Genomic DNA, 27,018 nt, shown 5'->3' on the forward strand with positions numbered 1-27,018 from the left:
AGGTTGTCTTTAAAATTATTTTGAGGTTTACGGCAAATACAACAGTGTAGGATAGACTCATCACATTTAAATGTCGAGTTTGTCTAAATAATATTTTTTTTATTTGAACTTATTATGTTGATATGATGAATTTTAATAAAAATATATTTTTTTGTTAAAATTTTATCACATTAAGCTAAAAAATTTAAATAAAAAATATATTTTATTAGAATTCACTATATTAATGTGATGAGTTTGAAGTTATTATAACAAATGTTGTATACTCCTAAATAATTTGTTTTATTTCGTATTAGGTTAAATAATTAATTCCCTTATGGTGTTGAGTCAATTTTACCTTCAACGCTTTGTTTTCTTTTTCTTCTCTTTTTCATATAAGCTCTTATTTTTCTATGCAGTTGTTTTTGAAAGTGTTATAAGTACAATTTCTAGAAGAATTGCACAATCTGAGTTACTACAAAAAGAACAATATTATAATGCATAATAAAATTGATAATTAAAATGTATTCTCATTTAGATAGATATAAACTTAAATACAGTTTATTTATACAAAATGAAATTTAAATTAATATTGAATCTATAAATAGAATTTACACGTTAGTCAATATTATTATAATTATTATTGATTGAACTCAAATAAGCGGTTCAAATTAATTTACGATAAGGATATTCTTCCTATTTTACTTTAGTGTAAATATAGTCATCGCCATTTTCTTTTAAAAAAAAGAGTAAATTAATCTTCTTAAATTTTAAAATATTATTTAAAATAAAAAAACTAAAATCAAGTCATTCTTAAATATAAAAATTACAAAATGAAGGCTTAAATGCATTTTTGGTTGCTCTAATCATACCCTAACAAGTGAGCCATCAGTTTCAATTATGTATCAATTAAATTTTTATTTGAACAAACATTTGAGCCTTCCAATTATAATTATCGTTAATCACACTAATTATCATTAAATTTGTTGATGTGATAGTATCTAATTAGTTTATATTTATTTATTTTTCTTTAAAATAATTAATTTTGTTTATTCTCGAACATAAAGATAATATTGAAACCCTTTAACATGAAAGCGAATAATTGACAATTTATCATTGTAAATAAAAATGATCAAATAGTTATAAAATAAAAATAACGAAACAATATGAATAACAAGCCAGCGGTGTTGGTACAATTGATTAAGATTTAGGAATTTGAGTTTGTAATGCCAAGTTTGAATCCTACTACTATCATTTTTTGTGGGCAATATGTAAATTTCTATGTGAATCTCAATTAGGTCTTAAATGTGCATTGACTTTGGACTAGGGATCCACCTTTGACCTAAACTTTTTTGTAAAAAAAACAATAAGAATAACAAGAAATGAGGATAAAGAAAAAAATATTATTATCTCAATATGAATTATTTACACTTTACAATATTTCCTCTTAAGTCTATATCTATAGACATAAGGAGAAGATATCGTGTAGAAATTTAATCATAATAGAGATAAAGTCTTATTTAATATATATTGTTCTATTCAATATCAAATGATTTATAGTTATATTTGAACAAATATTATCTTGTATTTACCTCATGTTACTAATAATAATAATAATAATAATAATAATATAATAATAATAATAATAATAATAATAATAATAATAATAATAATAGATATCCACATAAACGAATATTCATAACACTCCCCTTTGAATATCTATGAAGTTAACATTGTCTTGTTAAAATCTTACCAAGATAAAAATCTTGTGAGAAAAAATCTTAGAGATGGAAAAATAATACACATATTTTAACACATATAACATGTTGCCTCACTAGAAACCTTATTAGGAACATCTAATATGACAAAACCTCAATTAAGGGGAAAAAGTATGTGTATTTGCTCTCCTCGTGATAACATCATCTAAGATCTTTAAGTCTTCACAATTCAATTTTGAATACAATCTTAAAATGTTGAAATAAACAATGTACTGATGAATAATCTTCTACTTGCCGCTTGATCAAGTTTAATGAATATTTATATTATTATTCTTTTAAAGATCACGAGAGAAGAAATTTTAAGATCGAAATTCATCACTATATCAGTAGATTCACTTAGTCAGACCTAACTCTCACCAAGGCTCAACCTCAATCCTGTTTCTAACGTGGTTCAATGGGTACACAATTTGACAAAATATCATTTTAAAAAATTGAAGATGATACAATTCATGTTGATAATGTGTTAAGAAAGAAAATATGAAAATAGAATAGACAACAAAGCGACATATACAAATTGAGAAGAGATAAGTCTTCTATTATTTATGTATTATGAACTCTACAAAAATAATTAGAACCATATGGTAAAAAAGAAATGTTATAACCCTAATGAATCCTCCTGGTCTTCAGAAAATTCCTCCAACTCCCAAAACTGTCAAGTCGTCATCTGATGACGGGCGACATACTAAAAGACCCCGACGTATCGGTGGGAAACACAGACGGCAAGCGAACCCCATTGGTTCCTGATCCTGATCGGCAACCAACCCTATGACATCCAACATTATTTCTTCATCTAAACCCCAAAACGCTAATGGGGAACAATAAAACGAACCTAGCCCTAACTGATTCCATCATCGATGAAGATGAAATTGAACTTCTCGATGGAGATGTGATCCGTAGTGTGGTCGACGATCTCATCTCCATTGACTTCTCGGAAAGGATCATAGACTTGACTGAAAAAAACTTCGATCAAACAGTGGTTGTTAAACTTTTGGGACGTAGAATTGGTTACACCACACTTCTCAACTAGATCTATGACATATGGAAGCCTTCGCAACTTGTCCGGGTAATGGATATCGAAAATGATTATTTCTTAATAACTTTCAAAACCCACCAAGATTACTCAAAAGCCCTGACGGAAGGACCCTGGATGATATTCGGTCACTACCTGAGCTTGGAACCGAGGATAGTTGATTTCACGACCTCTCAATCGCACCCTAAGCAGATTATCGTCTGGGTTCGGCTTCCTAGATTACCGACCACCCTCTATAAACAGAGTTTAATAATTGAAATTGGTGAATACATTGGTCCAGTTCTCAAGCTCGACTACAAACCAAGTGTGGACGGAGAGGGCGCTTCGCTCGTATGGCCATAACAATATACCTTGACAAGCCGCTTGTATCAAAAATATTAATCAATGGTCGACTCCAAGTGGTTAATGTTGATAAATCAGGAAATGTAAACGAAAGAACACAAGAATTTTAACGAGGTTCGGCAATGTGCTTAAGTCCTCGGTGCCTAGGCGGCGCTAGAAAATTTTATTCAATTCTCATAGGTTTAGGTTACATCTCTATTTATAATAGAAAACCCTGGTACATAATTACAAAATTAACCCTGTACCGTACCGCGGGGCGCTGCCCCCGCACCCCAACCCACATAATCGTAACCCCCTCTACGAGACTTTTTTTGTAAGGACAGTTAATGTTCGCTTCGCTCACTCCGCTCTATCCTCTATCCTCTTTACCGGTATATTTATGAGCCATACCTTACAGTTAAGTATGAAGCTCTTCCAACGGTTTGCTTCGATTGTGGAAAATATGGGCATGTTAAAGACATTTGTCCATCCAAGGCTTCTGCTACTACTACAGTGCCGCCCGTTGCCCTTCTTCACCGACCCCAGCTCTGGAAAATTTTGACTTTGGCCCTTAGGTGCTAGTTAAAGAAGACAACGTCTTCAAACCACCAAAAGTAATGAAACTTGTCAAACCTAAAAGACCAATCTTATAATGATTCGCGGTTCAATCCTATTTTCGAAGATACCAATGAAGGTCAAACCGAACAAAACCCCCACACTCCTATTGAAGATACCCCAGATGACCAAGGTGAACCTAATTTGAAGCTCAAAACATTGGCCTCAAATAAGAGTAAATCATCAGCGTTACCTAAGATACCTAAGCCAAAGATCTCTAGCCAAGTTAAAAAACCACAATTGGTGAACACTCCTACCCTTTAAGAGTGCAATTGCTTCTTCCAGTCGACCAATAAATGCAATTCAGTCTCAACGAAACGACCTTATGACCAAAACCAGCACAAAACTAAACCATGAGAAGCATGCAATTATTCAACTAAATGAAAATTCAGACCCAAATGTGGTTCTGTCGAGCGATGAAACTACTAACCCACCTGACCCTCCCGCTCTGATGGAAATTACGTGACAGTACGAGAGTAATATACCGCCTGGTATTCAATCTAAGCAGCCTGGAGTGCTCATTTTTCGACGAGCTTCTGAGCAGACTCCCATAAACTTGCCTACGGAAACCGGGGTAGCGTCGATGGACGAATAACTCATCGGTTTCGTTCCTCTCCTTCGCTTTTAATAATGATTAATTTTTTTGTCTGGAATGTTCAGGGTTTAGAAATTCCTAAATTTATTTCTATGGCTAAGCAATTTATTCGTGATAACAAACCTGATGTGCTGGGTTTATCGAGCCAAGAATTAGTGGCTTCAAGGCTGAGTTTGTAATTTCTTCTATTGGTTTTCCTAACTCTCATCGTATTGAAGCTTTTGGATTCTTTGGAGGCATTTGGCTCTGTTGGTACGATACTATTCAGATTGAGGTTTTATGGCATCACTTTCAATTTATTCACTTTCGTGCTCAGCAGAAAAGGGATCACATCTCTACTCTTGCTACTCTTTTGTATACCAGCCCGACCAAGTCTAAAAGGAAGTTTCTTTGGTCTCATCTCAGTGCTCTTGCCTCTACCATTCGTTCTCCTTGGGTTCTTATCGGTGATTCCCTCTATGCTTTTGACCGCAAGGGTTGCGTTTCCACAACCACTGCCAGTAAAGATTATCAGAACTTTTTCTTTACTATGGGTTGCTTGAACCTCGGTTTCCAAGGCCCGTATTTCACTTAGAACCTGGGCCACACTTATGCTCGCCTTGATAGGGCCCTCTGCAACTCTTCTTGGCATGAACAATTCCCTGAAACTGTTGTGCGCCACCTCTTTCGGGTCCGCTCTGACAACCGCCCTCTACTCCTTTGTGTTGGTAACCGACCCAGAGGTCGACTACTCGCCAATTTCGATATTTCTCTGGATATCTTTCCCATGATGACTTTGGCAGGATGGTTCGGGATAACTGGAAGCCAGCCATCCGAAACTGTTTCAAACTTTATCACTACTGTTAAGGATTGGAACGAAAATGTTTTTGGTTATATTGGTAAGAAGAAACGTGGCATCATGGCTAGACTAAGGGTTGTTCAACGAGCTCTTGAACGAAGACACACTGCTTATCTCTCCTCCCTTGAGCTCGAACTCCAAACTGAGATGGAATCTGTTCTTGATCAGGAGGAACTTATGTAGAAGAAAAAATCTAGATCGGACTGGATTCTTCATGGTGATAGAAACACCAAATATTTTCATCAAAAAGTCGTCAAATGGAAAGCTAAGCCGTATTTCTTGTCTTCGACTCGCTGATAATGAGCGGTGTGATGATGATTCAAGACTTTAAATCAAGGCCATCAAATTTTTTCCATAACCTTTACTCCGACACGGAAAGCAACCGAGGTCCCTTCTATTTTTTTTTGGATGCTTTCTTCCAATACCCTCCACCGACCACATTACCTTGGAGGTAATCTAATCCGCCGGAGAGATCCACTCTGCCCTCCTTGACATGAAGCCACTGAAAGCTCCTAGGCCTGACGGAATCCATGTCAAATTCTTCGAGAAAAATTGGCATAGTATACGCCCTAAGGTTTGCCGCATGGTTCAATCAGTCTTCAATGGACATCCGATCGATCCAACTCTTCATCGTACAACCATCGTGCTCATTCCCAAGATAGAGAATCCATAATCAATGATCGATTTTCACCTGATTAGCTTGTGTTCTATCCTATACAAGCTCATTACCTAAGTTATTGTAAGAAGACTGAAGCCTATTATGCCTCATCTAATTAATCAGGCTCAAACAAGCTTTATTTCGAGAAGATCAACCACTGAAAACATAATCCTAAACCAGGAAGTTGTTCACTCCATGTGGAACAAGAAATCAACCAGTGGTTGAATGAAAATCAAGGTGGAACTTGGAAGAGAAAGCTTTTGACAGAGTGAAGTGAGATTTCATCCATGAGACTCTTATCGATACCGGTATTCCCACTCGACTTTCTCAAATCATTATGGGTTGTATATCTTTTTCCACCATGCAAATTCAATGGAATGGTGCTCTCACAACTTCCTTCAAGCCAGAGCGAGGCATCTGGCAGGACGATCCACTTTCCCCTTACATATTTACCCTTGTTATGGAAAAGCTCGGTCACAGTATTCGCCAGAGAGTTCCCTCGGGCCATTGGAAACCGTTCCGTTTTAATCGAAATGGTACTTCTCTGTCCCATATTTTTTTGGCAAATGACCTTATCCTCTACGGCAAGCCTGACCTGGATCAAGCCAGACTAATCCACACGATTCTATCCGAGTTTGGCCACTACTCCGGCCATAGAGTTAGCTCTTGGAAGACGCATATCTACTTCTCCCCTAACACGAATTTGATCTTCAAAATTCTGTATGTGCCTTGCTTGGCTATCAATCGGTTGATACATTGGGAAAGTACTTGGGTGCTCTGGTTATTCATGGTCGTATCTGTAGTGCCGATTATGAGTTTATTTTGGACAAGATATGGGCAAGATTAAATGGATGGGCAACTCGTGTACTTCATGCAAACCTCTCGATTACCTTCAGGTGTTTGTAGCGAGATAGACAAAATTGTTCACCAATTCATTTGGGGCTCGACCACTACTACTAGGAAGACTCCTCTCGTTAATTGGGATGTGCTCTGTCAACCAATCGATAGGGTTGGTCTCGACGTTGACCGTTCTTATAACCATAACACCGCCTTCCTCTGGAAATATGGATACGCTTTGGTGGTCATGCCGAACGCCATGTGGATCCAAATGCTTCGCCAAAAATACCGAATGACCGACCTTTGCCCCGAGTCCATTGCCAGGTCTTGCTACTCACCAATGTGGAGAGATTTATCCAACACTTGGGATTTGTTTCGCATGAACATTCTTTGGCTTCCAAGTAGAGATGTACATAGCCGGATTTAAATCCGATCCGGATCGGATAAAAATCGATCCGGTTTTTTCACCAAGCCAAAAAACCGGTTTATAAAAAAATCGGTTCGGATAATAACCGGTTTGGAGGGCCGGATGATGTAACCGGTTTCGGTTTGAAAAAAACCAGTTTTTAATCCGGTAAAAAATCCGGTCATTCAATTTTTTAAACCCCAGACCAGATTTTTTTCCAGATAAAAAACTGGTTTTTTAACCGGTTTTTTTCAAACCGGTTTTTAATCCGGTAAAAAATCCGGTCGTCCAATTTTTTCCCAAACCGTTTATACTATCCGGTTTTAAAATATCCGATCCGGTTTAAAAAAAGCTGGTTTTACCCAAATCCAATTTCGGATATCTTTTTCACAAAATCTGATATTCGAATTTTTTGAGCACCTCTACTTCCAAGCAATATGAAACACGTCTGATTTTGGGATGACTGGTGGGTCCCCAATCTTGGGGCCCATCCGTAACCACATTATACCTTAAAATCAAATTGAGGAAGATGTTGTTTTCGATGAAGTTCTTGATGGTAATGGCAACAAGGATCAGCACTGTTAAGAATGCAGTAAAGAAAGAAGAATACTAGTATATTGATCATTGAAAAACTGCACTTGGATTACAAGACTTCAACTGTTTATATACAACTTCTAATGACTATTATAAGCTGAGCTATTTTTACAACTGATGTTGACAACCTTAACTGCTACAAACAACTTCAAGAAGCTGCCAACTACTTAACTAACATCACCATGCAGACTAAGCACGAGCAGCATTGTTATTGACCCATCATGCTAACATTCCTTCTACTTCTTCTGTCCTTCCTCACTTATTTGAACTTTCCTTTTGTTGGAAGCAAGGCGGTTAAACTACTAGCATCCGGGTGTAATCTGAAGCCTCTCTTGGGTAAGAAAACACCATATTTTGTCTGGTTAAGGAGGACAAGGCTGTTAACACTTAATCCTCCCCATATAATTTTCTTTCCAAGTAAACTTAGCTGTTAAACCTCAAAGTTTCATGATCACCTTGTGAGAGAAGCAAACAGGTAACAAAGAAATGCAAACTGAAGGTAATCGAGCAACCTAAATTTATAGTAAAAGTGTCCATAATTCAACAGCAATACCAACTTAAGCCAAATCAATCGGCAACATGCAGCAACTTTTTTTTTTCTCATTTTCACTCCACACGGCCTCAAATTTCTCAGCTTTTCCCAGCACTATCTCAATCTTAGCTTTCTCGATCTGTCGACCCTTTTGATCCTCATGGGTGCTGAGCACAGTCGATGTCGTTATTCCTTTCTGGATTGCAAATCCATTTCGCTTCAGGATCTCAGCTATGGTGACAACAGTAGGAATAGCCATTCCTAAGCCGCAAAGTTCAACCTCGTTGAACTCATTGATGTACCTCTTGGAATTCAGATAGAAGACAAAGGGCTTGGTGATGGAGATTTGCACCTCCTTCTTCTGTTTCTTTTTCTTATCGTTCTTCATGCTCTTGGTGTCTTGGACTGACTCGACAGTTTCCGCTGGAGAAATGGTGAAAGCAACCTCGGCATGGTGATCAGCAGTGACAACTACATCAACAATAATCGGTTCCTTGTCGTTCTCTAAGTTGAAATCGCCGAAGATGATGGTCTCCTCGATCTTGGCTTCTTCTTTGGCCTTTGGGTTCTCTGATTCAACTCGTTCAATTGCAATGCTCAACTCCATGAGTGAAGAAACAAAAAGAAAGAAAATCTAGAAGCTTGAAAACAAAATGCCCAGAACCTTGGCAAAAGATACCATGTTAAGAATGCAGTAAAGAAAGAAGAATACTAGTATATTGATCATTGCACTTGGATTACAAGACTTCAACTGTTTATATACAGCTTCTAATGACTATTATAAGCCTAACAGTTTTTACAACCGATGTTAACAACCTTAATTGCTACTAACAACTTCAAGAAGCTGCTAACTATTTAACTAACATCACCATGCAGACTAAGCACGAGCATCATTGTTGCTGACTCATCATGCTAACAAGCACAAACTTTCGCTTATTATTTTGCCCTCTATTGTCCCCCATATAATGAGCATAATGGCCTTTTCTCCAACTGGTGAAGATGATAGTTGTGTTTGGCCCTGGAACACTTCTTATAACTTTAGTGTTAATTCGACTTATCATCTTTTGAGTGAAAGTAACTGGGAGGTTACTGATGCAAATGGAAACTCATTTGGTCCATGCCCAATCCACAACATGTCTGTGTCTTTCTATGGCTCATTCTTAGAGACAGGATAATGACCAACCAAGAGGGGCACCGTCGGGGTCTAACTGATGATCCTCTATGTCCCCTCTGCTCCACCGAAGATGAAACTATTCTCTATATTTTGCGGGATTGCTCGGTTGTCAAAGGAATATGGCTTCAGTTCATCCCTCCTTCTATCTCTACAAGTTTCTTCACAGTGCACCTCTCTGATTGGATCATGCTTAATTTTAGATGCAAAGAAAACTTTCTTGGTATGGATCTCCCTTGGTCTGTTTTCTTTCCTTTTTCTTATGGCAGATTTGGAAGAGTCGAAGTTGTTTCGTCTTCAACGGCTCGAGTCTTGGTCTTCATGATACTCTCCAAAACAACTTGTCTGGTCAGCCCATGTAGCAAATCGTCATCGCCCTGCAGCTTCCTCGATTATAAGGCAGGAAAGGCTGCTCATGTGGAGACCGCCAACTGACTGCGCATGGAGCTGCCTCAATACAAATGTCTTGGTCGACATTCATTCTGGCTTGATTTCGTGGGTGGTGTAACGGAGATTGGCTCATTGGCTACCATAAACCAATGGGAATCACCTCTACGCTCGTGGCAGAACGTATTCTAATTGGCATGCAACTTGCTTGGAGTCATGGCCTGGAACTCTTGCAAGTCAAGTCCGACAATAAACAAGCCATCAACCTACTCCTCGAACTGGACGCCTGTGCTGTCTTCCCTCTGGTTCGTGCCATCACCATGTTAACAAAGCGTAGTTCTTTGGATCCCTCGGGAAGAAAAGATGGTCACCGACGACATGGCAAAGCTTGATCTCCCCCGCAATTACACAACGAGCACCTTCACTGAGGCTCCAGACTCCATCAGACCATTAGTCGATAGAGACATCAATGGCCTCCCTTATGTTGTTCACTCTAAGAACTAATTAGGCAGATGCCTCCTTTATCATTAAAAAAATGTATAAGGAGGTGAAAGACCAAAGGACTAGACCAAAGGACTAGAAATTAAGATCAAAATTTCATTTTTTTTTAAATTTTATAAAATATTTTAGTGAAAATTACAAACAATAAAATCATTTTATTTTCTAATTTCTGCATATTTGTATTTTCATTTTCCACGGTCGATTTTCTAATGCTTCAACCAAATATGTTATTTTAGGTTTTCTATTTTTCAAAAGAATAAAATTTGAAACAACCTCTATTTTAGAAAATCAACACACCATAAGACCTTTTCTTTCCCATTTTTCTCTATTTTTCATCAAACACACCCTAAGAAAATAGTGGTGAAGTGGAAGTAGAGCATAAAGAATAACTTTGAGAAAGACAGTGTACAAAAATAGTGGATCATTTTAAATCATTAACAACACACCCCCTCTCTAGACGTAACTAATCGAACTCAGGACTTCAAGAAAGAATAATATTTCCTTTTAACTACTGGGACTATTCTATGAGTTCTGTATTATTATCATTTTAAAAACTCGTTAAAATTAATAAGATAAGTATTTTTAGTAAGTGTAACTTGTTATTCAATACAGATTGGTTCATTTAAAAGAATAATATTTATGGATCCACAAATAAGGACGAAAGTAGAATTTTATGTTAGGGAACAAACTTATAAAATTTGAAGAGAGGACAAAAATAAACATGAATAGAAAATACATGGAAAAAATTTAAAATCTAAAATAATTTGAAAATCAGATTTCAATTTAGACTATCTTAATTATTTGTCTCCAATATGTTGTTACTAAAATACCATAATTTTTATTGCTAACAAATTAATTTATCAGATTGATTCATTTTCTTCATAAAAATAAGGGTAATAGCAGAAAATATTACTACAATGAATACAAATCATTTAAAATTTTCACTAAAATATGTTATTAAACCTAAGATGATTACAAAGTAGTATTTATTTTAAATACTCTAAACTATTTGACAATGAACGTTCAATCACCCTTCTGTAGTCGTTGGTGTTCAAACCTATAGCCTCTAAGAACAAAAATTCCTTTAACAACTAAGATAAGTTGATTCGTGCTTCTATTTTGGATAATTAATTATAAAGCATATAGGTCCCTCTATAAATTACATTGAAAATCAATGTAGAAAAACAATCACAAAAAAATGAATTATCAATACTCTCCAATATTCCCATTACTTACATTAGCATTATTACTATTATCATCACATCCTTGTGGTGCTACATTACATTCTTCTTCTTCTTCCGTCTACAATTTTCTCCATTGCATTGCTAACAAATCCGCTCCACTGCTCCAATCAGTTTACACCCCTACTAATCCCTCTTTCGATCTTGTTCTTCGAGCACTTATCCAAAACCGTCGATTCTTGACGCCTCAAATGCCGAAACTGGTTGCCATTTTGGCACCTATTTGTGTCTCCCATGTCCAAGCTACTGTTGTTTGTGCCAGGGATACCGGCGTACAGATCAGGATCTGAAGTGGTGGCCACGATTACGAGGGCCTTTCGTATAGATCAAATGTCACATTTGTCATTCTCGACATGTTCAATCTTCGATCGATTAAAGTCGATGTTGGTAAGGAGGTTGCCTATGTTCAAGCTGGTGCGACGCTTGGTGAACTTTACTATAAAACTGCTAATCAAAGCAATGTCCATGCCTTCCCAGCGGGAGTCTGCACTGGTCTCGGCACCAGTGGTCATTTCAGTGGCTGTGGATATGGGAACTTGATTAGTAAATATGGGCTCTCAGTCGATAACATTGTTGATGCTCTAGTTGTTGATGTCCATGACAAGATCCTCAACCGGGCATTGATGGGTGAGGATCTTTCTTGGGCCATTAGAGGAGGTGGTGGAGCAAGCTTTGGTGTCATTGTCGCATGGAAGATCAAGCTGGTTCGGGTTCCGGCTATGGTGAGGTATTCTACGTGCCATTGACATTAGAACAAGGTGCCACTGATGTCGCCTTCAAGTGGCAACAAGTTGCACTTAAACTGCCTGATGATCTCTTCATAAGACTACAACCAACTGTTGTAAATAGGACTATAATTGTTAAGTTCGTCGACATGTTTCTAGGAGAATCCGATCGACTTGTTCCACTGTTGAATCGAAGCTTCCCCGAGTTGAACCTTAAGAAATCCGATTGTAAAGAAACGAGTTGGGTCGAATCAATTCTTTACTGGGACAATTTCTCTGCCGGAACACAAGTCGAAGCTTTACTCAATAGGACACAAGGAGCACGAGACTATTCGAAGAACAAATTGGATTACATCAAGACTTTGATTCCGAAAGCAGGTTTGGAAACGATATGGAAGTTGTTAATCGAGTTGGCGAATACTATGACTGCAAAGGTGATAATGCAATGTAATCCATACGGAGGAAAAATGAGTGAAATCCCAGCATCAAGCACTCCGTTTCCCCATAGATCAGGGAACTTGTTCTTGGTTCAGTACATTGTTCTCTGGGACGAATAAGGGCTCAACATTACCAATCGTAATGTTGATCGAGTTCGATACATGCACGATCGGATGGCTCCCTTCGTGTCTAAAGAGCCGAGGGAAGCGTTTCTGAATTATAGAGATAATGACATCGGTAGCACTGCAAGTGATGAGACCAATTTCAATGATGCTTTGGTCAATGGCAGCAAGTACTTCAAGGATAACTTCCCGAGGTTGACGACGGTGAAAGCTATGGTGGATCCCTCCAATTTCTTCAAGAATGAACAAAGTCCTCCTCCAAACATCAACTGACCTTCATCCATGCCCTTTGCTTCATTTTATTTCTGTTTTTATAATAAATTAATGTAGGAAGTCATTGTCCTCAAACAATACTTTATGTTAGGAGCGTATATTTCCGTTAATTCCCTCTAAGGGTATATATAGGAACGAGAAAATATTTTATATTACGAGGTGAATTTATAAAATTTTAAAAATAGATAAATTAATGAAATTTTATGCAATGAAATGAAATTTTCAATAGAAAATAGAAAAATTTAAAATATAAAGATCTAAAATTTGTAGAGTAGATGACCGTTTAAGCCAGATAATAATAAATTCAGATATATAAAAATAAATATATAAATTTATTTAAATTTAGTTATTTTACGATGGTACACATCTCGTTTCAAATCAACTTAAACCCAAATAACTGTTAAAAATAATTCAAGCGTCAAATCTCAATACTAAGCAAGTTCAATTGACAAAGTACTCCTAAATTATAATATTTTCCCTTGATATTTAAATTACTTTGAGTTAAAAATGGCCAAAATATCTTTTATATAAAAGTATTAAATTTAATTAAAGATATAAAAATATGATATAACTTTAATTAAAGATTCTCCAGTAGTACAGACAGTTAATATGATATAACTTATTCAAAATCATCTCATTAACGATTCTAACCCACTGTTCACACATGAAAAAAATTTAGGTTTTAAATAATAGATCAATGAACATCATTTGTGTCGGTGTGATGTGATGTATATATGTTATTGATAAATTAGAAAAATTTAAGTAGATATTATTTTATAATTAATTTTAAATAATAAAAATTATAAAAATAATTTATTTTAAAATATAAAGAAAATAATTAATATTAAATGAAAATTTGAGAAAAACATAAAGTGGACGAGGTTCAATCGCCACTTGGCAAACGTGCCAATTTTGAATCCAAAAGTTACGTAAGCTTAACGATTTTGTTTCGAATCTCTGTTAGGGATGGGTATGAAACCCGAATTCGACGGATTTCGATTCGATTCGATTTAATCAGGTCAGATTTTTAAAAAGATTTAAATTCAGGTCGGGTTGGATCGGGTTTTTTAATTGTGATGTTTGGGTCGGGTTTTTTAATTGTGATGTTCGGGCCGGGTGTTTTAATTGTGATGTTCGGGTCGGGTTCGAGTTTATGGTGAAAAATACCCGACCCGACCCAACCCGGAAAAAATAATTTTACCTTATATATTTAAAAATAATTACAATAATACCCCTCTATATATTATTATTTTTAATTAAATCACTATTTTTTATTGAATAAAAATATTTTTTATTATTTCGGGTGGGGTGGGGTTGGGTCGGGTTTTTAAGTTATATATCGGGTCGGGTGAAATCGTGTTTTGGTCAGGTAGGGTCGGGTCGAGTCTCGGGTGGATAATTCATTGTTATCGGGTCGGATCGGGTGGACCAAAAACCCGACCCATGCCATCCATAATCGCAAACGTAGACTAGAATTTATTCTCGGATAAACTATGCATATAGTATTTAAATTAATAGTTTTATTTCATTTGAGTATTTAAATGTTTAATTTTTTAGAACTATACCAAACATTTAGTATTTGTTTTATTTAATACTCTGCTGTTAAAATTTTATTGCATTTAGTACATAAAATACCAATTTTGATCGATTTTAATACATAAACTTTTAATTTTTAGAAAACTTAATGTTAAGTTTTCAATGGATAGTAAAATGAAATAAAATTAAACATTAAGTATGATTTTGATAAAAATAAAAATTTAAGAACTAAAATAGATTAAAACTAATAATTTAGATACTTGTTGACACCGTTTTTTGCCCGGACGGGGAAAGACCGATACCGACTCGGGGGTTTTCTATTTGAAATGATTTTCGAAATATGAAGAGTCGCCACCAATCATTTAAAGTGAGATTGGAATACGTAAAAACCGAGTGATTTTAATAAAACATTTTATTTTTATCAAAATACCGAGTTTTGGGGTCAACGAAAATCCAGAAATCAAGTTCGGGAGTCGGTTACGCGTGGGGAATGATTAGCACCCCACAAGCACAAAAAAATTGGTATCTAGTTGATTACCCTATATTTAAAATCGGAAATTTTGAGTTCGATCTTTATTTAATTTAAAAATCATTAAGGATGCAGAGTTTGAAAAGGATATTCGTTTATTGAGACCGATAGCATTCGCCCCGAGCGTAAATGCGGAAGATTAGCTATTAGGTCGAATAACCGAACATTGCCTCATTTTTAGAAAACATGATGCGATTTTGAAAAGGTTGTCGACTTATTTAGGAAATTATCAGTAGTCACCCCATGAGCATGATCGTAGGAGATATACTATTAATTCCTTAAATGAGTGAACAGTGCCTTAAAGTTAAAATAAAATGCAATCAAACAAAATTTTATTGAATCCTAATTAATCTGAAGTAAATTAAGGTTTTTTTTAACTTACGGTGACAAATTATGAAAATTAAAGAACCTAAGAGCTTAAATCTAAAACGTAGGCTCTAATATTAATCCTATTTAATTTTAATTAATTATTGAGTCGAATAACCGAAATGACCCCTCGAGCTTTTAAGCGAGAGCCACTTCGAATTATCCCCTAAATTAAGAGACTAATTTGATATCTAAGTTAAAATGGAGGCTCTATTTAACCTATTTAATTATATCAATATTAAGAGTCTAATCTAAGTTCAGGGACTGAAAAGGTCAAGGTTTAATGTACCAAGTTCTAAAAGACTTAAGAGAATAAGGACCTAAAACGACAACTTCTAAAGTTAGGGGGCTAATTAAAAATCTAATTAATCTAAGTTATTAAACTTAAAGTTTTTTTTTTAGAAAATATTAGTTATTAATTAATTTTAAAATTCTAACAATCGATTTGAGTAATCGTGCATCTATTGCGAAAACTCGACTCGAATTGCTCCCTAATTAAAACTAGTGTGAAATCCTAATTTCTAAGCTTGATTTGAATATTAATTTAATTTAAAACTAAATCTAAGAAATAAAGCTATAACATGCCAAAACAAATAATAAACTTAAATAAAAAAAATACTAAAAAAAATAAAAACAGTACAAAAAACAACATAGAATAAAAAAAATAAAATAAGTACAAGGACCTAATTGAATAAATTTTAAATCACCAAACTAAAATTAAACATGTAAAGGGGCTAAATTAAAATAAAGTAAAATTTAAAGCATAATTCAAAATAAAATAAAATTACTAAAATACAAGAAAATAAAAGTTAGTAACTAAATGAGAAATAAACAGTGATCAAAATAAAAAAATTAAAATAACAGTAACTAAATCAGAAACTAGCAGTGACTAAATTAAAATAAAACATAACATAATAATAAAATTGCAATAAATTAGAAACGAAAGGTCCAGTGACCAAAATGTAAAAACATGGCAAAATTTTGGAGACTAAAATAGTGAATAAACAAAAATATAAAATCATGCATTAAAGAAAGGTAAAATACTAATTTTGGTCCATAAAGGTGACCAAAATGCAAAACACGCGCAAATATCAGGGATTTAAAATGAAATTTACCCCTAAAGTCCTTCTATAAATAACAAACGTTTTGTTTATTTTATAATTTTTATTTTTTTAAAAGTAGAGAGAGAGAATTTCTCCTCTCTCTAGGAATCCGGCCTGTCGTCAGTGGTCGTTGGCCACCAAATTTTCGGGGCTTGTTCTTCTCGTCGCGGTGGTCACGGATCTCGGCTCCGTTTCATCAGGGGACGCTTCGATCGTCGTGAAATGACCAAAGACTGCTCAATTTTCTCGGGTTTCGATCTCCGTCGTCCGCCGTTGGATTTGGCCCAAATTTCAATATGCTTCTCCTCTCCTCGAGATGCTTCTTTTCACCGTTCAGATCGGTGAACCGACCCTCCGAATGCCGACGAAGTTTGGTAGAAAGGTAAAATGCCTTTTCCCCCTTTTTTTTGGTTTGAAAAGCTAAAAATAAAACAAAACGTAAATACCAGAAGAAATCTTTGAACTTTTTTCCTGCTTTTATTGATTTTCAAATGAGAATGGAACCCCCTCCTGTTCTTACATTGATCCGGGTTTTTATACCCAAACTTTTACATAGATTTACATTTAAAAAAGGCAAGTTGCTATGTGATGATTTCCTATCATTTTTTCAGCTTATCCTCTGTAGTTGCAGTGGGCGACAATGGCAAATGGGAGCAGGTGTGCAGGATATGGTGGGTAAGCTCTTTTTGACTTTTAATTTTGATTAGTTGAAAATTGGTGATTACAGCTTCCCCTCTTTGCTTGTTGCTGTGAAACATGAATAGAGCAAAGACATAAAGCACCAATTTTCATCTGTTTAGTTAATCAGTGAAATTTTGAGTTCCAAGTTCTTCTCATTCTGAACTTTTTACTCTTCTGTTCGGATGAGTTCTTCTCATTATGAACCATTCCATTGAAACGTTGATCCACATCATTCTGTGATGGAATCGAACGAGATGTCGGTGTTGATCTACCTCCTTCTGTGATAGAATGTGTTGGATTTGAGTGAAATGAAAATGTCGATCCACCTTATTCTGTGATGAAATCGAATGAGATGTCGATGTTGATCTACCTCCTTATGTGATAGAATCGAGCAAAAAGTTGATACTGATCCAACTCCTTATGCGTTGGATGAAAATGTCGATCTACCTCATTCTGTGATGAAAACGAATGAGATGTTGGTGCTGATCTATGTTGAGTTAATCGATTGACGGAATCGGCCAAGAGGGGGGTGAATTTGTAATTAAAAATTTTGGTGGAAGCTTTTGTCGAAAATTGAAAGTAATTGCACAGCGATTTAGAGTGGTTCGACTTTCTCAACCAAAGTCTACGTCCACTATATTAGCTATCCATACTAAGGATTTTCCCCAAATTCACTAATTTTTCTTTCTTTTGAGGACATAGTAACCTTACAAACCCTCAAGAATTATACCCCAAATTCTTGAGAACACTCTCTCCCAAAGAGAACAATACAAATTTGCAAACTTACAAGGAAATCCTCACAAGGTAGATTGTTTGCACAATTCTAGAACAAAGAAAAGAACACTCAAGAATAATACAATTGAACACAATAAGTGTTCTTGAAAGCAAAATGAATATTGAATGAAAAATTGGCTTGAAATGCTCAAACTTGAGGTTTGATACTTTCTCTTTGATTCTCTCTTGATTCTAGTTGCTTGATGTTTCTTATTGTTGATCAGTGGCTTCTAAACTTGTTTAAGTACACCTTGAATCACTTCTGAACGTTGGGGATGATTAGTGGAGTCAATAGAGCCGTTTAAGTGTGAAAACAATTAATTAAAATAGTTGGGAGCGTTAGTGCATCGATGCATACCCATGGTGCATCAGTGTAAAATTCAAATATTTTGACCGTTGGACCCTTAGTACATCGGTGCACTAAGAGTGCATCGATGCATCAAGTGCATTCGATGTTTCAAAATAGCCAGAGTGCATCGATGCATGGCTGATGCATCAAATGCATTCGATGTTTTCATAAAATCCTCAATGCATCGGTGCATGGTAAGTGCATCGATGCATGAAATGCATTCGATGTTCAATTTAATTCATGGTGCATCGATTGGTGCATCGGTGCATCACTCTGAAAAATTGATTTTAGGCTTGATTTTAGTTCAAAATACTTTGTGAAAATTGTTTCAAAAATATATTAAGTATAAAACACAATTTTACACATTTAGTAAGGATTAAAATTGATCTTGAAAGGCTTAGAGTAATAATTTTGATATTCGATTGATTCAATCGAATATACTTAGAAAATCATTTGTAAAATCTTAAAATTCATTTAACTTAATTTGTTATATCGAAATATCAAAATGTTTTCAACAATCTCCCCCTTTTTGATATAACAAAACATTTTGTTATTTTAAGATTTTCTAAAATTTGAAAAATTTTGAAAAATTACTCCCCCTTACTATAACACTTCTCCCCTTTAAAAACATTCAACATTTAACATTTACTTAACATTTAATTTTCCCCCTTTTTGTTAAATCAAAAAGCTTCAAAACGTAAGTAATTGAAAAACATAGCCAATTGTTATTATATATATATATATCTTAAGCTGCTAAGATCACAATCAAAAGAGAGATTAGCCATTAGTTTCATAATCAATATTCATAATCATAAATGGATAATTGGTCATTATGCAACTAATATGATGATGATGCAAAAATTAATAATCATTAAGTTCAAAATGAAAATTCAAACCAAACCGATATATATTAAGTGAAAATCCATAAAACATCCAAATCATATACCCAAACAAAGTCAAGCAAGTCAAACAAAAATCCCCAAAATATTCAAAATGTTTTAACAATAAACGTTCAAGACGATCCAAAACCAAAATAAAATCTACTCGTCCATAGAAGGATCGGGAGGAGGCTGAGGAAAACGGACTTGCATCTCAAGCGAGATTATCCATGCGTGTAAGCATCTCCCTTTGAAACTCCATCTGTCGAGCTTCCAAAGTGTCTAAACGTTGATTTACTGCTTCATGAGTAGCAGTCAAGTGTGATTCGATAGAAGCATACCGTAGATCAAATGTCTCCAAGAACGATCGAAAATATGGAGGCATTTGATCCTTTTGTGGAGTTGGTTCCGGTGCAGGCTCGTCATCGGGTACGTGATCATCTATGTCTAGCATAAGCTGTTGGAATTCAGTATCATCTTCATCAACCGAAGCCGGAGGAGGAGGAGCACGAGAGGAGCTAGGAGCAGTTCGTGAGGAACTAGCTCCTGGAGTTTGTTTTCCGGGTCTAAAAATCCATTGACCGGTTACCTCGTCTTGTTTCCAATTTGCTTTCTTCAAGGATGTGAGATTGATTTGATTTTGGAGTGGGATAGGATTGTCGAGAGAGACTTCTAGACCAAGTTTAATAAAGAGATTACTAAGAAGACATCCATAAATCAATGTTTCAACATGTTTTGAAGGAACAATGTTTACGATGTCCACTAGTTGACTGAATATAATATGGGGTAGATTTATTTTGATTTTATTTTTAATACAATACATCCACCATAAATCCCTAGCACGAAGTGTGGAGTACCTACCTCCGGATGGTCTAAACCACCAGGAAATCATCAAATGGAGAAAACGATCATGATGGGATCGTAGAGTACTAACACTGGAGTTTGGAACATAGGTATATTCCACATTTTCATTCTCATTATATACACCACTATCATCTAGCCCAAATCGGAAAGTTAGTCTCGTGGTCAATATTAATATATTGGCCTAAAGGATAGGATCTAATAGCTATAGTTCCACATTGAGTTTCATTTTGAATACAGACCGCATTAGAATAGAAAATACGGACCAATTGTTGATAGACGATAGGTTTAAGCTGAAATAACTTATGAAACTTCCAAGATTTAAGAGTCGGAAGGTATTCGAAGTCAATGTCAACCATGGTTTGAAGCGAAGGAATACGCTCTTCGCGAATTCTATAAGTTTGGAAAGAATTTCTGTACCTAGAGTACAATTCGTCTCTACGACGCTCTGGCATGTTAAAACAAGATCCTAATAGAGATGAAGGTGGAGGAGGAACGGGATTAGGAGGTTGGTTTGAACGAGAACGACTAGACGAAGTTCTAGGGCGTTTGAGATTAGACATGATTAAAAGAAATCATAATAAGGAATATCACCTGCAATTTGAAACACATGTATGCACAATCAATCTCAAAACACAAATGAGTCCTCAATAATTCAAGGTTCTCTAAACCATATCCTAATGGGCATGTTTTGAAAACTATTTAAAAATAATATTTGATAATCATAATATAGTTTTCAACAAAATAATTAAGTCAGAAATATTACTAATTTTCGAAGTCATAATTTTTTTTAATTTCAAAATTCAAAGAAGAATCTTGAAAAATTGTTTGTTTTTGACAAGATTGGTAGTAAAATCTAGTTTAGAACCAGCAATCAATTAATGCCCGATATAATGTACATTCTAGAACTAATTAAAACTAGTTCTAAAATCAAAAATTTGTAAAATAGAGGTTTTTAGAAAAATACCTTGAAAATTCGGATTGAGAGGGATGAGGAGTTGTTTTGCACGATTTAATGATTGAAGCAGGTTTGCAAGTTGAAAAGCTTGAAGATTCTGACGAAAAATCGTTGATTTTGAGCAAGAATGGAGATTTTAGAGTGAGAGGGACGAACGACTTGGAGAGAATAGATTTTAGGTTTTGAGAAAATGAGGCATTTTAACCCAAAACCCGATGGATGCATCGATGTATGACCCCGTGCATCGATGCACATTCAAGGAGTGCATCGGTGCATCAACATGATGAATTGATGCACATTCAAAGGGATGCATCGATGCATTGTTAAGTGCATCGGTGCATGAAGCACAAAATGTCCAAAAATCTGGTTTAAAAACTCAAAATGCTAAATTAATTAACTCTAGTGGTATTGGCAACTCTATATTGAAAATTAATCATGTTCAAACACTCAAATTAATTTCATCAAGAATCATAAACTCCCCCTAACTAATAGCAATGAATGCAATCAAAATTACTATTCTAATCATTTTCATTTAGTCTTAAAAGTGCTAAAATTATTTTAAACACTAAGTGAAGATAGGTTGGTCAAACCTAATTCTCTCCTAAGTGTCCAAAATCTTTCCTTGTATAAAGGTTTTGTAAAGATATCCGCTAATTGGTGCAAAGTATCAACAAATTCTAGAACTATATCTTCCTTAGTGACATGGTCTCTAATAAAGTGATGTCTTATTTCAATGTGCGTAGTTCTAGAGTGTTAGATGGGATTTTTAGTGATACAAATAGCACTAGTATTGTCACACTTGATAGGAATAGTACCTACTTCAATTCCATAATCAAAAAGTTGTTGTTTCATCCATAAAACTTGTGCACAACAACTACCGGCTGAAATGTATTCCGCTTCAGTGGTAGATAATGCAACACAATTTTGTTTCTTTGAAAACCAAGAATTCAACATATTTCCAAGGAATTGGCAAGTACTGGAGGTGCTTTTCCTATCTAATTTGCATCCTCCATAATCCGCATCAGAAAAGGCATGCAAGCTAAAGCTAGAGTCTCTAGGATACCAAAGTCCTAAACTAGGAGTGTCCTTAAGGTATCTAAAGATTCTCTTAACAGCTAGTAAATGTGATTCCTTAGGACATGATTGAAATCTAGCACATAAGCAAACACTAAACATAATGTCCGGTCTACTTGCAGTTAGATAGAGCAAAGAACCAATAATTGACCTATATAATTTAACATCCACACATTTACCTCCTTCATCTAAGTCAAGCTTTGTAGAAGAGCTCATTGGAGTGTCATGAGGTTTCCCATTTTCCAGTCCAAACTTCTTGAGCATATCTTTGACGTATTTAGCTTGATTAATGAAGATGCCATATTTTCTTTGCTTGATTTGGAGTCCCAAGAAAAATGAGAGCTCCCCCATCATGCTCATTTCAAATTCTCTTTGCATTAGCTTAGAAAATTCTTGGCAAAGAACGTCATTAGTAGAACCAAATATTATATCATCAACATAAATTTGAACTACTAATAAATCTTTACCTTTATGCTTTAAAAACAATGTAGTGTCAACCTTCCCTTTTGAAAAACCTTTTAAATTAAAAAATTTGACAATCTTTCATACCAAGCTCTAGGAGCTTGTTTAAACCATAAAGAGCTTTTGTCAATTTAAGAACATGATCCGAAAATTTTGAATCTTCAAAACCTGGAGGTTGTTCCACATACACTTCTTCCTTTATAAAACCATTTAAAAATGCACTTTTAACATCCATTTGATATAATTTAAATTCATGAAAACATGCAAATGCTAATAACATTCTAATTACTTCCATCCTAGCTACGGGAGCATATGTTTCATCATAGTCTATGCCCTCTTCTTGAGTATTCCCTTGAGCAACAAGTCTAGCCTTGTTTCTCACTATATTACCACTCTCATCAAGCTTATTCCTAAATACCCATCTAGTACCTACAGTAGATTTATTACTGGGCCTTTCACTAATGTTCATACTTTACTTCTCTCAAATTGATTTAATTGTTCTTGCATAGCCATAATCCAATGTTCATCATTTAATGCTTCTTTAATTCTTAGGCTCTATGCATGAGATAAATGCAACATAATTACAAATATTTCTAAGAGAAGATCGAGTTGTTACCCCTTTGGATGGATCACCTATAATCTCACCATCCTTGAAATAGTTGTACTATCTTGGATAAGATACTTCCCTTTCTTCAATGGTTGGATTCTCAAGAGGATCATGAGTTTCCTCATTTTTCATTTCTTCCTTTGATGATGGTTCTCCAACGTCATGTCTAACGTCATTTGTATTTATAACACCTACATCATCATTCACACAAGAATCCTTCCTCGGAAGGGGATTATCATCGAAAATAACATGTATAGACTCTTCTAAAACTAAAGTTCTTTTATTAAATACTCGATAAGCTTTAGAATTTAAGGAATAACCCAGAAAAATTCCTTCATCACTTTTAGCATCAAATTTGCCAAGGTTTTCTTTACCGTTGTTTAAAACAAAACATTTACATCCAAAAGGATGAAAATAGCTAATGTTAGGCTTTTTATTTTTGAAAATTTCATATAGAGTTTTCTTTAAAATTGGCCTAATCATTACTCGATTTACAACATAACAAGCGGTATTTGTGGCTTCCGCCCAAAAATATTTTGGCAAATTATTTTCACAAAGCATAGTTCTAGCCATTTCTTCTAAAGTTCGATTTTTCCTCTCAACAACTCTATTATGTTGAGGGGTTCTAGGTACTGAAAATTATGGCTAATACCATTAGAATTACAAAACTCAATAAATCCAAGATTTCCAAATTCAGTGCCATGATTACTCCTAACACTAGTTATAGAGTATCCTTTTTCATTTTGGATTATTTTTGAAAATGTGATGAAATGTTCTAATGCTTCATCTTTAGTACTTAAAAATAGAACCCAAGTATATCTAGAATAGTCATATACCAATACAAATGCATATTGTTTTCTACACAAGCTAGTAGTCCTAGTTGGCCCAAAAAGATCTATATGGATCAATTGTAATACTCTACTAGTTGATACGTCATTAATGGATTTAAAAGAAACTCGCTTTTGTTTTCCTTTAGCACAAGCATCACAAATTTTATCATTATCAAATTTAAGCTTAGGCAACCCTCGAACTAAATCACCTTGCATTAGCCGTTGCAAAACACTCATACTAGCATGTCCTAGTCTCCTATTCCATAACCAACTATCATGTTCATCCTTAGCAACTAGGCACAAATTAGTAATATCAATAGAATCTAAATGCACCATGTATATGTTTCATATTCTATGACCAACAAGCATCCGATTAGATGCAATGTCAATGACTTTACAACCATTAATATCAAACATGACATTGAATCCCTTATCACAAAATTGACTAATACTCAATAGATTATGCTTTAATCTATTCACATATAAAACTTCTTAATTTGTATGGAAAATGTATTACCAATAGTACCAATACCTTCAATGTGACCTTTGAATCATCACCAAAAGTCACTTATCCTCCATTTTTGGCGTTAAGCTCAATGAACCATCTTTTGTCTTCGGTCATGTGTCTTGAGCATCCACTATCAAGGTACCATGAATTTGGATTTATTTCTCGTGCCTTGTAGCAATTCTCCTTTTCCTACAAACATAGATTAATTTCTAATTTTGGTACCCAAATTCTTTTGGGTCCATATTCATTAGTTTCCAAAATCCTAGTCCCCTTAGGTATCTATTTTTGTAGGATATCCTTATCTTTAGTAGTAATGAGCTCTTCTAACAATTTTTACATTAGAGGTTATTTGGGGACCTCTATGATTGTAGTTTTTAAAACTTTTTCTAACAAAGTTGGATTTTGAATTTTCTCCATTTTCAAAACGTTTTTTCCACCTTTATCAAAAGAAGCTTTAAGATCATCAATTTTCTTTTGATGATCATCATTGACCTTTGAAAGTAAAGTTTGCAAATCCAAAATTTTCTTTTCAAACTCTTCTAGTTTGATTTGCAAATCTTTGATTTTACTTTCAAGATCGTTGTTGGTTTTGGATATGAGTTTATTTTCATTTTTCAATTTTGAAACATCATTTTTATATTTTAAAAACAATTTCTCATAATCTGAAGCCAACCCATTATATTCCTCTAATAGCTCATCATAGGATAAATCATCAAAATCAGATGAGTTAGAGGTTACCTTAGAATCTTCCCCGAATGCCATCAAGCACAAGTTTGCTACTTCTTGTTCCTCTTCATCGGAACCTTCTTCATCGCTCCATATAGCCACATGAGCCTTGTGCTTATTCTTTGATTGACCCTTTCTCTTTAATTGTGGGCAATCATATTTGACATGCCCCGACTTTTTGCATTCATAGCAAATGATCGGGTCCTTATCTTTGGTCCATTTTGAGGCCTTTCATTTCGTTTGAATTTTCTTCCTCGGTAAGGTCTCATCATTTTTATGAACCGTTTGGCAAACAATGACATTTCCTCGTCATCGTCATCTTTATTCGAATCACTCTCATCTTTTGTGGATTTGAGAGTAACTCCAATTTTTTTATTCTTCTCCTTCTCCTTTGGTGTCTCTTCAATCTTATCAAGGTCCACCTCATCTTCAAACATCATTTCATGAGTGAGGAGTGAACCGATTAGCTCTTCAAGAGTTAAGGACGTTAGATCCTTAGACTCGATGATTGCCGTCTTCTTTGATTGCCACGATTTTGGGAGGGAGTAGACTAACTTCCTCACAAGCTTTTCATTTGAAATGATCTCTCCATATGATTTGAGACCATTGACAATCGTTGAAAATCTATCCGTTATAGCTTTGATCTTCATTTGGTTTCATCCTGAAATTTCATAGCTATGCGTTAGAATACTAATTTTAGATTCTTTAGCTCATCGGTACCTTCATGAGTGACTTGAAGTTTGTCCCATATTTCTTTGGCGGTTGTACAAGATGAAACTCTTCCGTATTCATCTGGTCCAAGAGCACAAAATAGATATGAATGGCTTTGGAGTTGAGCTGGAACATTTTTGTCTCTCCTTCACTCCACAATCTTGGATGAGTGAGAGGCTTGATGTACCATTACTACGACATTCCATGCTCCCATGTCACTTGCTTGAATGAAGTAAATCATCCTATTTTTCATAGTTAGCCCCATTGAAGAAAGGAGGCTTGTTGACGGGCATCGAATCGAGACCAGAGTCGAAGTTTGAAGCAGAGGCCATTGATGACTTGATTATCGATGTAACTCTTCCCGAATCGACTCAAGAGGTGATTAAACCTTCAAATGACTTAGGCTCTGATACCAATTGTTGAGTTAATCTATTAACGGAATTGGCCAAGAGGGGGTGAATTGGTAATTAAAATTTTGGTGGAAGCTTTTGCAGAAATTGAAAGTAATTGCACAACGATTTAGAGTGGTTCGACTTTCTCAACCAAAGTCTACGTCCACTACCTTAGCTATCCAAGCTAAGGATTTTCTACAAATTCACTAATTTATCTTTCTTTTGAGGACAAAGAGTAACCTTACAAACCCTCAAGAATTATACCCCAAATTCTTGAGAACACTCTCTCCCAAGAGAACAATACAAATTTGCAAACTTACAAGGAAATCCTCACAAGGTAGATTGTTTGCACAATTCTAGAACAAAGAAAAGAACACTCAAGAATAATACAATTGAGCACAATAAGTGTTCTTGAAAGCAAATGAATATTGAATGAAAAATTGGCTTGAAATGCTCAAACTTGAGGTTTGATGCTTTCTCTTTGATTCTCTTGATTCTAGTTGCTTGATGTTCTTATTGTTGATCAATGGCTTCTAAACTTGTTTAAATACACCTTGAATCACTTCTGAACATTGGGGATGATTAGTGGAGTCAATAGAGCTATTTAAGTGTGAAAACAATTAATTAAAACAATT

General features: G+C 35.1%; 1 protein-coding gene and 1 pseudogene across 1 annotated transcript; both read left to right on the forward strand.

Annotated features, from left to right (window-relative positions):
- Positions 1-6,658: 6,658 nt before the first annotated feature.
- LOC120145836 (uncharacterized mitochondrial protein AtMg00310-like) lies at positions 6,659-7,075 on the forward strand. The gene has a single exon (XM_039159567.1). It carries the CDS (start codon positions 6,659-6,661, stop codon positions 7,073-7,075), a length of 417 nt encoding a protein of 138 aa, XP_039015498.1.
- A 4,362-nt stretch (positions 7,076-11,437) lies between these two features.
- Positions 11,438-13,038, forward strand: LOC120145846 (annotated as a pseudogene).
- Positions 13,039-27,018: the final 13,980 nt, after the last annotated feature.

This window comes from Hibiscus syriacus, unplaced genomic scaffold, assembly GCF_006381635.1.
Source record: "Hibiscus syriacus cultivar Baekdansim isolate YM2019G1 unplaced genomic scaffold, ASM638163v2 tig00002511_pilon, whole genome shotgun sequence".
NCBI lineage: Eukaryota > Viridiplantae > Streptophyta > Magnoliopsida > Malvales > Malvaceae > Hibiscus > Hibiscus syriacus.

What these genes read in the sequence shown, in the direction of transcription:
- LOC120145836 (XM_039159567.1), top strand. Translation starts at nt 6,659, where the DNA reads ATGGATGGGCAACTCGTGTACTTCATGCAAACCTCTCGATTACCTTCA.